This window comes from Salvelinus namaycush, chromosome 39 (genome assembly GCF_016432855.1).
Source record: "Salvelinus namaycush isolate Seneca chromosome 39, SaNama_1.0, whole genome shotgun sequence".
In the NCBI taxonomy this organism is placed as follows: Eukaryota; Metazoa; Chordata; class Actinopteri; order Salmoniformes; family Salmonidae; genus Salvelinus; species Salvelinus namaycush.
The window spans coordinates 12841732-12859172 of record NC_052345.1 but is presented as its reverse complement, the minus strand read 5'-3'; the positions used below and the strand labels follow the sequence as shown (position 1 = coordinate 12859172).

General features: G+C 47.1%; 1 protein-coding gene across 6 annotated transcripts in view; it reads right to left on the bottom strand.

Annotated features, from left to right (window-relative positions):
• LOC120032600 (septin-9-like) overlaps positions 1–17441 on the bottom strand; it is a 61665-nt gene that overhangs the window by 11040 nt on the left and 33184 nt on the right. For 5 of the 6 annotated variants that reach the window (XM_038978759.1, XM_038978761.1, XM_038978760.1 and 2 more), the window contains 4 exons: positions 5071–5247; positions 2418–2546; positions 2232–2313; positions 1989–2126 (listed from right to left, as the gene is read on the bottom strand). In XM_038978759.1, coding sequence (XP_038834687.1) covers positions 1989–2126; positions 2232–2313; positions 2418–2546; positions 5071–5247 — 526 coding nt within the window. Of the gene's footprint in view, positions 1–1988; positions 2127–2231; positions 2314–2417; positions 2547–5070; positions 5248–5960; positions 6072–17441 lie in introns of those variants that run through there. The other variant, XM_038978763.1, reaches the window with a different exon arrangement.

Sequence of the window (17441 nt, the reverse complement as noted above, 5' to 3'; positions counted from 1 at the left end):
CCTACTTTTGACCAGAGACATAGGGGCCCTGGTTAATAGTAGTGGACTAAATAGGTAACAGGGGGTCATTTGTTACGCAGCCATGGCCTTGGCATGGTGTGTTAGTAATTGGTTCCAGGCCCTTGTTGCAGACCTCAACCATAGAGGAGAAGTCATCTGTGAGAGCAATGAAGAGGAGAGAAGAACAGGAGTTGGGAGAATAGTTCCAGAACCTTTGAGTCTAGACCCTGAGCCAGGTTCAACCCAAAGGGCCAGGTTCAACCCACAGAGCCAGGTTCAACCCAAAGGGCCAGGTTCAACCCAAAGGGCCAGGTTCAACCCACAGGGCCAGGTTCAACCCACAGAGCCAGGTTCAACCCAGGTTCAACCCACAGAGCCAGGTTCAACCCACAGGGCCAGGTTCAACCCACAGGGCCAGGTTCAACCCACAGGGCCAGGTTCAACCCACAGAGCCAGGTTCAACCCAGGTTCAACCCACAGGGCCAGGTTCAACCCACAGAGCCAGGTTCAACCCACAGAGCCAGGTTCAACCCAGGTTCAACCCACAGAGCCAGGTTCAACCCACAGGGCCAGGTTCAACCCACAGGGCCAGGTTCAACCCACAGAGCCAGGTTCAACCCACAGTCAGATCTATAGTGCTGTAAGAACACCAGGGTTACATCCTTAGATTGTCCTGTAGAGGCGCATTGGCTACTCAACACATTATTAGTGTCTCTTCCCCCAGCTCCTGTCATCCCATCTGCTTTTGCTGACAGTGTGTGTGTGTGTGTGTGTGTGTGTGTGTGTGTGTGTGTGTGTGTGTGTGTGTGTGTGTGTGTGTGTGTTTAATGCATCCCTATGCCTGTTGCTTGTGTTCTCTAGCCCAGTGCCAGGTTGTAGCCCCACAGTGAGTGGTGGGGAGTGGAGGGGTAGGACTCCTCTTTATGCTCCTGCTCTGAAGTCTCCTGGTGGCAGTAAAGAAGATCCTACTTACTGCTCCCCCCGTTTCCAGGCCTGATTAAGAGGTCCCTAGAGGGGACAGGTGCTTGGAAGTTTCCAAGAGAGCCTGTTTCGGGGGGAGGGGGGGGGATTAGGGGGCACTCGAGGTCAAGGGGGTGAGAGAGGGAGGGGATTGGCAGGGGAAGAGAGGCATTTTAGCTTTTGGGACGAGAGAGAGAACGAGGGAAAAAGCCTTGGCTCGTGCTTTGCGAAAGAGTGTCTGGACAATGCACTGACTGTAGAGCTGCCACATAGGCACACACACACACACACACACACACACACACACACACACACACACACACACACACACACACACACACACACACACACACACACACACACACACACACACACACACACACACACACACACAAAATGCAGCTGTGGTGTCATAAGGAGGAGGTGAGGGAGTGTGTCAAACAGTGGGATACACACACTCAATACACTCCAGAGAATAACTAGTGGACAAACAGCCACCACCTGGGTGTTTAAAACTATTCTGTTAGTAATGCATACACGTCTAAAAGACTGCAGGACCTTGACAGAATCTTTACATGCGCTGAGACGATTTCCCCGCCGATTAGAATAAAATGCTTTTAACTTTGCATGAATGTCTAGGATTTTGATGTTTATATTTCAGTTAGTTAATATGAAGTAATTCTCTAAAATTTGCCACGGTCGCGGTTCCTGGTCAAATATACAAACGTATCCTAAACGCTTTGTCGTACATACATGGTCTTAGTCTCCCTGGCACTCATTGTTTGCTTTCACAGTCTATACGATTGGGTACTATAGCATCTGAGTCTTTGTGAAACCTGATTCCCAAAGCGATACCTCTGAGTCTCGGTGGACAAGATGACGTCTACAAGTGGTCGAAAGAAAAGGGGGGCAGTCTAGAGGAAGTGGTGAAGTCCCAGACAAGCAGAGTGTGTGTGTGTGTGTTTGTGTGTGTGTGTGTGTGAGAGAGAGAGAGCGAGAGAGAGTGTGTGTGAGTGTCCATAACTCACCAGTGTCCAGTAGGTGGTATGAAGTACATGCAGCAGTGAACCCGTGAGTCTGGGATCCTCTTCTTCCTGTTGATGTTGATCTCCTCCTGCAGGTACTGCTCATACTGGTCATTGATGAACTTCATGATTGGCTGCCAGCTGTTGGGGGGGGGGAGGGGGCACATGGGAAATGGAGTTCACAGACAGGCGACGACCCAGTCATTCACTCTGTGGTAGGGATAACAAAAAAAAACTACAACTCACCAGTTCTCGTTGTTGATGTGGTCCCCAAAGCCGGGAGTGTCGATTACCGTTAGTTTCATCCTCACGCCCTTCTCTTCAATGTCTAGACAGAGAGACACAGGAGAAATCCATGACATGTATTACATTGTTAAATGTGTACTGATTACCACAGATCCGTATGTATGTGTGTGTGTGTGTGTGTGTTACCGTGACTGATGGACTTGATCTCGATGGTCTTGGGGATCCTCTCCTCGGGGGTGGACACCACAGACTTCCTGCTGACCTTAGACTTGAACAGGGTGTTCATCAGGGTCGACTTCCCCAGACCACTCTGACCTGTTAGAGACCAACACAGGGGGTGAACTATAGGTCTGGACACACAAAAACAGAGGGGCTTCTCAACCATGAGGCTATTCTCACCTGTTGTGAATGTACAATAGCTTTCCTGACTCTGAACAGAGACCCTACACACAAGTTGTGAAAGACGAGAGACATTCCAGCCTGCTGTAGGGTCATTGCAGCCTGCTGTAGGGTCATTCCAGCCTGCTGTAGGGTCATTCCAACCTGCTGTGGGGTCATTCCAACCTGCTGTGGGGTCATTCCAGCCTGCTGTGGGGTCATTCCAACCTGCTGTGGGGTCATTCCAGCCTGCTGTGGGGTCATTCCAGCCTGCTGTAGGGTCATTCTAGCCTGCTGTAGGGTCATTCTAGCCTGCTGTAGGGCCATTCTAGCCTGCTGTAGGGTCATTCTAGCCTGCTGTAGGGTCATTCCAGCCTGCTGTAGGGTCATTCTAGCCTGCTGTAGGGTCATTCCAGCCTGCTGTAGGGCCACACACTCCTCACCAAGACCCAGAAGAGGACTGGCCACCCCTCAGAGCCTGGTTCCTCTAGGTTTCTTCCTAGATTCCTGCCTTTCTAGGGAGTTTTCCCTAGCCACCGTGCTTCTACATCTGCATTGCTTGCTGTTTTAGCCTGGGTTTCTGTATAAGCACTTTGTGACAACTGCTGATGTAAAAAGGGCTTTATAAATACATTTGATTGATTCCCCATAGGCATCCATTAGCAGCAGGCATCGGCAGCCCAGCCGTGCCAGCTTAATTAACCTTTATGCATCGGGGACACTGCTGCGGTCTAAGGGGCTTTAGGGCTGGGATTAGGGTAATTCATCTCACAGAGAGGCCTTACGAGTCTGATTTACATATCCACTGACCTTTCACACAATGCCTTTAGAGAGGGACAGAGAGTACTGCTGCTGTGTCAAACTCTGTCTTGTCCCCCCCCCAGCTGTGTAGCGCTAGGGCAAAAACATTAAATTGTGTACCCAGAGGGGGCCCCAGGACAGAGTTTGCGAGAGACGGTCATAGAGGATAGCCAAAACGGCCACTTCAAAACCAACCAATCAGAGTAAGGCATTTCTACAGTAGTTAAACAACTTCACATCAAGTTTGACCCTGGATACTGTAGGTCATTGGATCAACTATATCCCTGTTTTTAACAACCTTATCAAATGTCTTCTTTATCTTAAACCATCAGGGCTTGATGGACAGGTCCTATAACACCACCCTCTATTCTAACCTGGCATTTATCATGCGAGTCACGTCTCACACACCAATAGCCACTATAACATGTATGCGCACTATTGCACAACATACCCTTTGCTCATGAACTATCCCATCCACTACAGGTGGGCCTTTCTCCCACGTTACCACTCCACCTCAAGTGGGCACACGTTTCTGACGTCTCTGAGAGCGCTGCCTAAATGCTGCACTTTGCCGAAAACAACTATGAGGATTGTGATGCATATCAGTGACGGCGTGCCCACAAGAGAAAGTAGTACTTTTTGACCTTGCCCAGATGGGTCTTTGTTGACTTGGTACCTTGAGATGCCACCTTTATTTTAAACAAAAACATTCCAATGGTTTAGGATCTCCTCGGAACCACTATGACATCTAGTATGTATACAAAACACACTCCCACAGGGCTCCTATACAAACATACTATGTGTGTGTGTGTGTGTGTGTGTGTGTGTGTCCGCGCGCTCTACTCTATCACCATCCCCTCCGACAGCCACGCAAACACAGAGACATCTAAGCTGGAAGAGAGACTCGAGGTCCTTCAACATGCTCTTTGTAGCTTTAATCACTTCTCACCGTGGTAAAGTACAGGTAACTGCCAAAATAAAGGAAACACCAACATAAAGTGTCTTTAATAGGGTGATGGGCCACCATGAGTCAGAAAACCTTCCATCCACCTTGGCATAGATTCTACAAGTGTCTGGAACTCTATTGGAGGGATGCGACACCATTCTTCTGCATGAAATTCCATCATTTGGTGTTTTGTTGGTGGAAAACGCTGTCTCAGGCGCCACTGTTCAATTCGGTTGAGATCTGGTGACTGAGACACGCGCGAGCTGTGGTGAGCTGAGGGCAGAGTGGAGTGTGCTAGAGCTTGTCACCATTAATGGGCATCATTACTCCACCATCTCTCTGCCTGACAGCTTTCTTTTATACTGAAGGATGCATGCCACTATGTGTAGTGTGCACCAATCTCAGGAGCACTCGGGATAAGGGTTCCCCAATGGGGTTTCACACTAGTTAGTCCTGGAAGAACAAGCACTCACTCCAGGCTCATTTCCCAATGACAGTTTGACTTTGAAAACATTTAAATGCAGTGTTTAGAAAAGAAAGTCTCTCTCTCTGGGGATGGGTGGACGTAACAGATGTGATGGTGAGGACGTGCGCGTGTGTGTGTGTGTTCACGTGTGTTTAAAACCATTCCCTCACATCCATGATCTCAAAAGGGTGTGTGTTGCACGCGTGTGTGTTTTCCATTGCGTGTGTTCACTGTTCAACACCACTCACCGACGATCATGATGTTGAGCTCAAAGCCCTGTTTCATGGCCTTCCTCCTCATCTGCTCCAGGATGGCATCGATGCCCACGTAGCTGAAGTCACCAGCGCCATGTGACGCTCCCTTGGTAGGGGGTTGCGGGTGTGGCGGGGCGGACATGTTGCTGTGGCTCGGCTTGACCTCTGACCCTGATGATGTGAGAGAGAGAGAGAGATATCAGTGGTCAGCATGGAACATTTTATTTAGGAGAGTTCCATGCTGACAAACATTACGATAAATATTTTCCATCTCACTCGTCACTGTAGCTGCTGATCAATGAGTAGATATCACGACAGTTCACTGAATTCCAGCTGGCTATATCAAACTGTACTGAACTCAAACTACACCGGACAAACGTAACTTATCAAACTGATTCTACACAACGGTAGTGGCATGTTTGGTGAACAATATATGCTATGGGTATCACGTTTAACACCTCCATCTCACACAATAATTCAGACTCTTAACAAGAGTCCAACTGTAGCCACAGGACAAGACACTCATACACCAACACAAAACATTGCATGAAATGACTCAGAACCCCCCCCCCCCCCGTCCTCCCCCCACCCAACCGTCTTAAAATAGACAAACACGGATCCCTGAGGAATTAAACTGCGTGAGGCAGCCAACAACCTATAGACTGTAGCCCAATAAATTACACACGGAACAGCGGACAAAAACACATCCGCTCCCCTACGTCACATAAATCTGAAGACGTACATGCGTGTGTTATGGTGAACAATGGCGGCAAGCTGCAGCTGTAAAGTGGACGTAGTACTCACAATATTTCAAACTACAAAAAAAAAAAGAAGGTACACAGACTCGTGTTGTAGAATAGTAGCAGTTACAAGTTACCACTCACCTGAGTGAGTGACTGGGAGGCAGGTAGATGAAAAGTACAGTCTACGGTGAAGTAGACCTAAAACAGCCCAAAGTCGTTGAAGAGAAGGTATGACTGACTGTCTATCGTAGCAAGGCTAACTGCCTGTCAGTGTCTGGACGAGCCTACTGAACAGACAACAAGCTACTTTCAACTGTTGCATGTACACACACACACACACACACACACACACACACACACACACACACACACACACACACACACACACACACACACACACACACACACACACACACACACACACACACACACACACACACACACACACACACACACACACACACACGTTAGCCCCGGCGTGGTGGGAGGAGACAGTTGGGTGTTCTTCCCTTTTGACAGCGTGCTGTGGTATCATCTACTGCTCGAGGTCTACAGACACTCCAAACCACAGACAGAGACATATCACAGCCACCAAAATTGCTGTGAATGAATTCAAACATGCGATCAGAAGGTCCACAGACAAACTTCAAGACGAATGTCCAAACTGTAAACACGGACCACTATGAACGTGCTCCAGATAAGGGGAACTGTGGCTGTCGTTTCCAGTGCTTTACATTCTACTTTGTGCCCATACAGTACACTCACAGTAGGAGAGAAAGTAGAACTCCCTTTTGAGTTTGACAACGTCAGCTCCAGCTGTCTGTGACAGGTCATTGTAACCACCTCGCCCTGCTCCTTGTAGCTGTGTGCCTGTCGACCTGATGAATATGGATGAGCATCAACAGCCATGTCTGTCTTTACAGCGGAAACTTCACCGCAGTCTCTGGGTTTCCTGTTCATCACACTAGCATCCACATCCTCTCTCTTTAGCACGCTGGGTCTGACGATTCAACTGTTGCGTTTTGTTCCACCTTGCACACAGGAAGTCATTGTCACACTGCACCTTATTTCCTGCCCATGTCTGAGAACGACAATTGTGAGTATGCCCATAAAACCTGCTGCCTCAGATCTGACACTAAATGCAATGCCACGTATTGAAACTTCCCCAATGGCTTTCTACACAATATGTAACCATTTTGTGGAACCATTACAGTAGGAGCGTTCTTTTATTTGGACTAGGAAGTACTAGACTTTCCACATGGAAGCCCTGGGAAAAGTGCTGCTAATAAACTTTTAATAAACAGTGCAACCAACTGGTCTATCGGAGCTAGAATCTCAGTGCCAAACGGGACCCTCGCCCAGTAACTACCACACACGCATACATCACCTACACACACTTCCCACCCACACACCCTTCCAAACCCACACCCCAGAATGTAGGACTCCCAGTGGAATATCTGAACGCCTGGGAATCTCTGAACTGAACGCCCTTTTCTTCTCCACTAATAGTCAGAGTGAGACAACACAATAGAAGAGAATGAGTAGGTGGGGCCGGTTGGGTTGGACCACACCTTCACTAGCCGGTATCTGTGTGGAGCTACAGTCTCGACCTTCGGTTTCCCAGACCCTGTGATGATTGATGGAGGCTAAGACACCACAGAGCAGCTTGGCTGAAAGGTCCGGAGAACACGAATTTCATAGAAGAAAAAGACGTGCCTCTTTACCGTCATCAATCAACACACATCACCGTCAGAGTATTGGGTTTTGTTTTTATATTCCCTCAACCGGCAAAGCACTCAACTTCTTTATGCGCCTTCATTAAGCTCACATTAAACATTTGATCAAATGGGGAAATGTGAACCCTTTGGTCGGATGAAACCGCATTGGCCCCTACTGTATGTAGGAGCAGATGTGCGGTGCTGCTATCCCTGTATCCCTGTAGTGGGAATAAGATGTAGAAGTACACACAGAGTGCTCATTTGATGTTAAAGGGGGAGGGAAAGCATGACACAATGGCATGTACAGTGCATTTGTTGATGTTGTGGCGCCTGCCTGCCTGCCATTGCTGGTTTGCCTCTGAAGCTAAACAGGGTTGGTCCTGGTCGGGACCTGGATGGGAGACCAGATGCTGCTGGAAGTGGTGTTGGAGGGCCAGTAGGAGGTTCTCTTTCCTCTGGTTCCCTAAAATTATAATATCCCAATACCCCAGGGCAGTGATTGGGGACATTGCCCTGTGTAGGGTGCTGTCTTAAATAAAAATAAAATTCTTCGGATGGAACGTTAAATAGGTGTCCTGACTCTCTGTGGTCACTAAAGATCCCATGGTACCCCTAAGAGTAGGGGTGTTAACCCCGGTGTCCTGGCTAAACTCCCAATCTGGCCCTCATACCATCATGGCCACCTAATCATCCCTAGCTTCCAATTGGCTCATTCATCCCCCCTCCTCTCCCCTGTAACTATTCCTCAGGTCATTGCCATAAATTAGATGTTTACAGTCAACGTATCTGGTAAAATAAGGGTTAACTAAAATAAATAAAAAAAGAGTAAGGAAGTGCAGGAAGCAGCCGCTCTAAGAAAGAGACAGGATACAAACCGGCACTGATGGCATATTAAGGGTCTATGAGCAGTCCCACCCCTGGGTACCACAATGCCAGCTCCCCCTGTGCCATCTGGTGGGTAATTTCTATGTTCACACACACACACACACACACACACACACACACACACACACACACACACACACACACACACACACACACACACACACACACACACTTTAAGACCAACAATGCTTTGTAATGAATCCATGCGCCAGTGGGGGGGGGGGGGTGTGTGTGTGTGTGTGTGTGTGTGTGTGTGTGTGTGTGTGTGTGTGTGTGTGTAAGGAGACAAAAGGGTGCTGATGGCAGTAACTTTACTCAGGCCTGAGAATCTGCTGTCGGAATTCTTTGTTCCTGTTTGACTGGCACAACAGACGAGAACGAGCAGTTTCACTCTCAGTGACAGTGACCACTGATCAAATCTAATTGTATTGGGTCAAATACACATGTTATTGGGGGTGTAGCGAAATGCTTGTGTTTCTAGCGCCAACAGTGCAGTGTTGGGGGCCTCCCGGGTGGCGCAGTGTTCTAGGGCACTGCATCGCAGTGCTAACTGCGCCACCAGAGTCTCTGGGTTCGCGCCCAGGCTCTGTCGCAGCCGGCCGCGACCGGGAGGTCCGTGGGGCGACGCACAATTGGGCTAGCGTCGTCCGGGTTAGGGTGGGTTTGGCCGGTAGGGATATCCTTGTCTCATCGCGCTCCAGCGACTCCTGTGGCGGGCCGGGCGCAGTGCGTGCTAACCAAGGGGGCCAGGTGCACGGTGTTTCCTCCGACACATTGGTGCGGCTGGCTTCCGGGTTGGAGGCGCGCTGTGTTAAAGAAGCAGTGCGGCTTGGTTGGGTTGTGCTTCGGAGGACGCATGGCTTTCGACCTTCGTCTCTCCCGAGCCCGTACGGGAGTTGTAGCGATGAGACAAGATAGTAATTACTAGCGATTGGATACCACGAAAATTGGGGAGAAAAGGGGATAAAATTTAAAAAAAAAACAGTGCAGTGTTATCTAACAAGTAATATCTAACAATTTCACAACACACACACATCAAAAGTAAGGGAATGGAATTAATGTCCACTTCTCGTCTCTAGCCTAGTCTGGCCATAGGCCTAGCCAGAAACATTTCACCTTCCAAGGACCCTTCCTCATCATTTATGAGCTACAAGAAAAACAACATTGGCGTTTGAGGATCCAGGCTTTTATAGAACGCCTTGCCTTCCTTTTATGAGTCAGAATAGCGTCCAGGCGTAAACACTGTTCTACAGAGCACTGGTAGCCTTTGTAGCCTGCTGGGTCTCTAGCTGAATCACCTGATTAAAACTGACCAGTGAAAATATGACTGCAACACATTCTAAACTTAGCTCACGCTAATGACCCTAATTTGATGTGAAGCCCCCTTCAATACACGTTGCATCCAAACTGAAGACGAAGGGCCCCTAAGCCCAACAAAGCAGCTGTTGCTTATTCAAAGGAAAATGAGATATTGGACCTGTAAAAACACGTGCCAAGCTGACCCCAGAATGAACCCTCAAACACAATATCAAAGTATTTGTTCCACTTGTTAACACTTCAAACTGACTACAAAACACAGTGTTTACCAGAACTCTGAAAACAGACAACTGTTACGACTGGGGTTGGGAAAAGGCTAACTGACATTTTTGACTTGAGTGTGACAAGAGATTGAAGGATTAAGGGAAAGCATGTGGTGCTTTTCTGACTGGACATAGCTGAGTTTAAAGGTTCAGTCCAGTCTCATTTTCCTTGCATGGATGAATGAATAAAATGGATGAGACCCCAACAGCTGCTGTTTCCAGACTCCACATCTAGATTTGCTCCATTGGGAACCACCTCTGACTCATCTAAACACTGGTTCGTTACACTCATCCTAGTGTAACAGGGTTATATTGGTGATTCCCCTTGCCACTTTATTGTTAAGCCAATGTGTTTTTGGTTTTAGTTTTGTCTTGCCTTCACCTACTCAACATGGCATCTTATTGGCTGGTTTGCGTAGCTTGCTTACGAGGGAGGATGTTTCATTAGAATCGTCCCAGTGAACAAGCACCAAACCAGCGGTAAGTTGTTGGTTGCAAAGCACTGTACATCAAAAGTGATTTTTATACTCCCAAGTGATGATTTAAATGTACAATTTATATCAATTTGTCTGTAAATGTTATTCGAACATCACACGTAAGATGCAGCGTTTTTTGGTGAATATTTGTTGTGCATTTTGTTGTAGAGAATTCCAGCTAATACTAGCTAGCAACTTACTGTGTCTGGTGGGGATGGGGGGGGTTCGTATATTTTGTACAGTGCGTGAGTGCAGAGTTGGATGGTGAGCCGTGCATTGCATGACATGCAATTTTGTGCTGTTTCTATCAGGTACATTGTTAAAGATATTATATTGTAATTGTATTATTTTGGTAACTACATGCCCAGTGAACAAGCACCAAACCAGCGTGCGTGAGTGCAGAGTTGGATGGTGAGCCGTGCATTGCATGATGTGCAATTTTGTGCTGTTCCTGTCAGAATAAAGCTCCATGACTGATGCTACAAGTTGGAGTTCAATTATGCTACACGGTATCATAGGGGACTGCGTTGGTGGTGGTTATGGTATGGGATAGCACCAGTGCCACATCTAACCTCTACTGTCATGTATAATGAATGTGAATATGTAATATAAAATCAGTGTTCTCTAGTAAAGATTGAGCACGAGCTACATCTTTCAACCCCATGCGTGAGGTTTCAGGCTCGGTGGTAGATTGACGGTTTCCTGTTTGTCAGTAGAGACACAACGGAAGAGGCCTAGATGAGACATGTATCAACTCATATGCCACCCTGAAGACTATAAAAGTCAACATGTAAAAAAAAAAAAAAAAATAGCACTTCTGATTCATTTCAAATGACAACTACACTGACAGTTTCAAGATCTTTAACAGGGAATTTGGGGGATTTATGTTAATCATGCCAGCTGACAGCGGTGTTGCACTAGTACTACTATAGCGTATCAAACCACAAACCATCTTAAAGAGCACAGCCACCACATTCCCCTCAAGGGTTGGGGTCAATTCCGATTCAGTCAGTAAACTGAAATTCAAATTCTCCTCGTTGAAAAGCAATCCCCTTAACCTACATGCACCCTGTGCCCACCCGGTGCGCCTGGCCAGCCAACACGGCGTTCCCAAAGGATCTCTCTCTTCTCCTCCTCCTCCGATACAATCCGCCCAGTCTGCACCGGAGGATCCCTTACTGATTTACATGCAGCCATAACCAAATATTGTTCTGCTTTCATTCTGACATTCATAATATCAGACACATACTGACCCAAATACAATATTCAAGGAGTGTAATTCATATTATGAATTTCATTCAAACATGTTTGTAGAGTTATGAGACAATAGGTTGGTTGTTTGCGGAGAGATGTGTTTTCGGTTTCTTTTGGGTTCGATATATTAAATAAAACAGTTTGGCGGAACCTTATTCAAAACGTGTTAACTCCGGAACCTTTCCAATTTAAACCACAACCTCTTTGGTTGCCTTTCTGTTGTGTTTTTTTCTTCTCTGTTCTTTGAGGCAAATCCAACCTTTGATGATACCAGAACTCCGGATACCACAGAGAAGGGAAACATGGATGAGCGAGTCCATGACAATGATTAATCTCATGCACAACGTGTAACTTGGCCTGAGGTTGGGCCACGCTGTTTGAATTGTGTGGTCAATGATTGAGCTGGTCCATCCGGGACTGGTCTGGTCCTCGTCTCTTCACAAGACAACGGGTCATAAAGAATGACAACTCCAGCACCAGTCATGCAATCCACTTTGAAGGTCTCTGGACTTCTGAGGAGATCACACCCGTTAAGCTGCTTCCTCATAATTGGTGCAACACACATTGTGACAGATCCTATTTGCAAGGCTCAGATAAGAGACAGTCTATGCCTTCTCTTCAACCCTTTAGCACATGGATGCCAAGGATGTCATGCCTCTCCATTTGGGCTTTGGGAGGAAGCCGAGGCATCATCCGCTTCTTGGTCACACACCGTTACTGATCCGCTTAACAACACGGTCTGCTCCTTTAAAGTCCCAGTTCCTAGGGGGTGACCTTGTGTCCCAGTAGCCTGGTCCCAGATCTGTTTGTTCCGTCTTGCCAACTCCATTTGTGTCAATTGTCACACCAGGACTTGGAGTTGGCAAGACAGCACAAACAGATCTGGGATCAGGCTAGTTGTGTCTCTCTAACTTATCTCTTCAGTAGGTCATATGATTGAGTGTAGTCTGGCCCAGGAGTGTGAAGGTGAACGGAAAGGCTCTGGAGCAACGAACCGCCCTTGCTGTCTCTGCCTGGCCGGTTCCCCTCTCTCCACTGGGATACTCTGCCTCTAACCCTATTACAGGGGCTGAGTCACTGGCTTACTGGTGCTCTTTCATGCCGTCCCTAGGAGGGGTGCGTCACTTGAGTGGGTTGAGTTACTGACGTGATCTTCCTGTCTGGGTTGGCGCCCCCCCTTGGTTTGTGCTGTGGTGGAGAACTTTGTGGGCTATACTCGGCCTTGTCTCAAGATTGTAAGTTGGTGGTTGAAGATATCCCTCTAGTGGTGCGGGGGCTGTGCTTTGGCAAAGTGGGTGGGGTTATATCCTTCCTGTTTGGCCCTGTCCGGGGGTATCATCGGATGGGGCCACAGTGTCTCCTGACCCCTCCTGTCTCAGCCTCCAGTATTTATGCTGCAGTAGTTTATGTGTCGGGGGGCTAGGGTCAGTTGGTTATATCTGAAGTACTTCTCCTGTCTTATCCAGTGTCCTGTGTGAATTTAAGTATTCTCTCTCTAATTCTCTCCTTCTCTCTTTCTTTCTGAACATTTTGAACATCTTGGCCATGTTCTGTTATAATCTCCACCCGGCACAGCCAGAAGAGGACTGGCCACCCCTCATAGCCTGGTTCCTCTCTAGGTTTCTTCCTAGGTTTTGGCCTTTCTTTGGAGTTTTTCCTATCCGCCTTGCTTCTACACCTGCATTGCTTGCTGTTTGGGGTTTTAGGCTGGGTTTCTGTACAGCACTTCGAGATATTAGCTGATGTACGAAGGGCTATATAAAATAAACTTGATTTGATTTGCTAGGGTCTCAGCCCTGTACCAACCAAATGGTCACTCTCTCTCCCCCCACCCTCCATCTCTCTCGCTCACGCCCTCCCTCTTTTACAGGAGATGAAGCTATCGTTAAGTTTTATTCCTTCTGCTCTCTTGAGCAGATATCTGGATGGTAGGATTACATGGGGCAGTGTGGGAGAGGGCTGACAGACAGGCACGGCAGGATGGCACCAGATCCTACTATTGGACATAGAGCAATAGTGACTACTGCAATAGGAGCAACTCATCCTTTGTATAGCTTACTGTACAAGACATGCATGCAAGAGGCATTCTAGAATACATAGAGTACAGTATTGTAAAGTAATTTACAAAAGTTCAATCAGGAAGGCTGGTCTGAAAGCTGGTTTAACTTCAAGCAGCATACCATAATTCCCTCGGTTTCCCATTATTTGGGCATATTGGGAATGAATACAAATGTATCATCATCAGCATAGCGTTTTGTTCTGCTCTTCCTATTAGCCATGTGTGGAATATCATTCACCTGCTTACCTTATAACCTATAAGTGTGGCACAATAATGCTCATTCCACATGCTTGCAAATTTAACCTACAGGCTCACTCTTGGACAATTTAACCTACGGGACCACTCTTGGACAATTTAACCTACGGGCTCAATCTTGGACAATTATCACTTTCCTCTCTCTCAACCAAGGGGTGTAAATCTTGAGATGTATTTATGTCAACTTACCAATGTTCTCTCAGTTCCTGTTTTTCAGCATCAGTTTGACAACCATCCACCTCCCCACCACCACCCCGCTATAATAACCTTCAGGCCCGTCATTGGAACTCCTTTCTGGGTTCCAGCGGCACAGCAAAGGGCTACCTGTCATCGGCATCTGGCTCGGAGACGAGGCCATACCCCAAACTATTTAATAAGATTCCACCTCTGCTGTTGTATCAGTTAGACCTGTACTTGATTGAACTCGGGTATCAAGAAACGTTCCGATTGTAAGGTAGGAGATGATCTGGTCACTACTCCTGTTTGGTTAAACCCATGCTGTGTACTGGAAAAGTCCTCACGCAGAAAAAGAGTGGAGAGCAATGCTGGAGACCCTGTTTCCCAAGAGGACCAAGTCAAGTACTGGGTTTCAAGTTCCACATTGTATTAGTGGTATGTACAGGATAAACATGGGATACACCGTCCAACGAAAGGCTTACTTGCAGGTTCCGCCGACAACGCCACAATAACAACTAATACAATATATGAATAAAGTAAATGGCTCAGTAGAATAGAAGAAACATTTTAGCAGTAAGTATAATACAGGAAGGGTGAACTGTGTGATTGACATAAATAGGTAATGTTTCGGTTGGTAAAGAACTTGGGGGTCAATGGAAGGCTGGAACAGTCCGTTGAGGTGAGGCTAGGTACAGTAGGGGGACATGCGTAACTGTTCTGTAGTGTACATCCAAGAGGATATCCCACTCACTCAATCTCCCATCCGTCCTTTGAACCAAAGGGAACCAGCTGATTAAGAAGGTCAACGTGCCGCTTTACAGCAATAACACCATAGCTTGCGATACAGTGGGCTTGAAGAATAGAACGGTGGACAGTACACACTCACACACACAGAAGCACTCCCCCTGCCTCCTCACACACGCTTCAGATGAAGGTGGGTGAAGAATGCTACTGGCTCACTTCATCTTTCACTACTGCCGTTGCTCGTCAAGCCCCCTGAGAATGTGACCTTTGGCCCTGCGAGGCAGATGGTGTTAAAAGACAGCTTTCCACATGGGAACTTCTGGAACACAAAGATAATGACCTGCCCCCTTTGCCCACCACAGAGACAGCGGCAGAGAGAGAGAGTGAGGGATGGAGGGAGAGAACATGAGAGGCAAGGCAGGCCCATGCTGTAAATACAGTGACAGAGTGAGAAATATGGAGAGAAGGAAACACAGTTGAGGATAATATAAGGGAGGAGAGAGGCCCATGCTACAAAGACAAGGTGAAAGACGGCGAGCAAGAGAGAGAGCAAGATGGAATATATAAGAGAGGAGAGAAAGGCCCAGCATAAGTGCATCCATTATTGTGTTGTTGAGTGCCATGACGGACACCGTGTGCGAACCAGCTGCTTTAAGTCATATACCTACCACAACACTATAAAACCCTCCAGGCCTCTGAGAACAAGGGAAGAGAGACTGAAAGGAACTCAGCCACAGAGTCATTCAGAGCAGCATTATAGGGAACTGGGGGAACTGGTGTATGGCAGTCACACAACCACCAAGTATAAAGAGGGAAGTTGTGTGGTTTAAAAAAAATATTGTATACTCACTGAAAACTGTTACTCTTCCTTATGAGAGGAAAATGTAATTACGTTCAGAGTGGAGGAATGAGACGATAACGTGCCCTGAGACGAGGCCTGAGAAGACACGGTGGGGAACATCGTTCCAAGATATTTGTTTCATTTCGTGCCTGCGTGTGCTGCAATTAGCTACACATTCAAATGTTTCCAATTAGTTTTATTAGCCAGTTACCCCTTTATATTTCCACACATTTTGTTATTGGAAGATATGCAATTATGATCTCTCCCATGGCCAAGAACAACCACAGAAGTCAAATTACATTTTCCTTTACGCATTAATAAGGGGCTTAAATAGACTTTAAAAATAAAAAGGGTTTACAGATGTCTGGACATTAATCAAATTGTTTGCTCGTATCTCCTAAATCGTGTGTTCAACAGGGCCAGAAACATTGGTCTAATTTCCCTGTTAACGACGTGAACATGCTCCACTACGTAAGAGTAATCACACAACAGGGTTCAAACAGACTGTTGGCTGTACCCTTCAGACAGCACAAACAGAGGAGGCCAGCAAAGAGGACATTAAAGAGGACATACGGGAATCAAAGAATGCCATCCTGTTACACCAGAGGTAGACCTAATACTCTCCAAATCTGATCTAGAAACAGCACTGACAAATGAACGACGGCTGCAATGACTGGCTAATCCCGACAGATGTTAGTTTAACGCCAGGCAAAGGTGACACGTAACCCAGAAGCTATTCCTCTAAAAATCATTCGGATTGATACTGTGAATGGAGTCAATAGATTGCAAGTATGCGTTGTTGACGAACACCACGCCAAGGAGGACCATGCGTACCCCGTCACCCAGTACTGTTCAAAACGATCATGACGGACGTCCTATCACGTCGTCGTCATGACTCTGTGTAGCTGTCATACGGCCGGGGGGCCCATAGCCTGCTGTGCACATGCTGCCACAGGCCCCTCGCCGTCTTGCCGGCACACCAACAACGGTCGCCTATAACAGGAAATGACACGTTTGCTGTTCCTCCCTGCTCACGTCCTCCCTCCCCCCTCTCATATACACTAACAGTACTGTTAACCTCCCAGTGGGGTCTGGTAGATAGACTCCTCTGTCATTGGATGAGAAAAGGAAAGGCTGTTTAAGAACACGATTCATTATGGTGTTTATGGCATAACAGGCCACAGATCCACCTCTTAAGAGCTCTCTACCTCCAGGATAGTCACCTGAACAGGGTCGGTCTGTGGTGAGAAAACCTTTTAAAAAATAGAGTGAAATGGGACAGATTTTTGCTTTCCCGAAGTGTTTTGCTACAGTGTGTGACCCACGTTCAGTCCTGCCACCTTGCCTGTGAGCTGAATAGTAACTAAAGCATGAAACAAAATGGTGGACGCAGTAGCGAACAGTTATACTGTAATCACAATGCAACTCCTCCCTTGTGGGCTAATGTAGCTAATTAACGGTTGGTTTATTGTGTTGATGGTTAATAACTGTAGCGGCTAAGTAGCCGCTAGCCCAGAAGCTGTAAACACGTTAGTTTAATATACTTTAATATAAACGTCAGTGTCTCCTACTCTAAAACGGTGGTGAAATAATGAATGATGGACTAAACACCTGTAACAGGGTTGGTTATGTT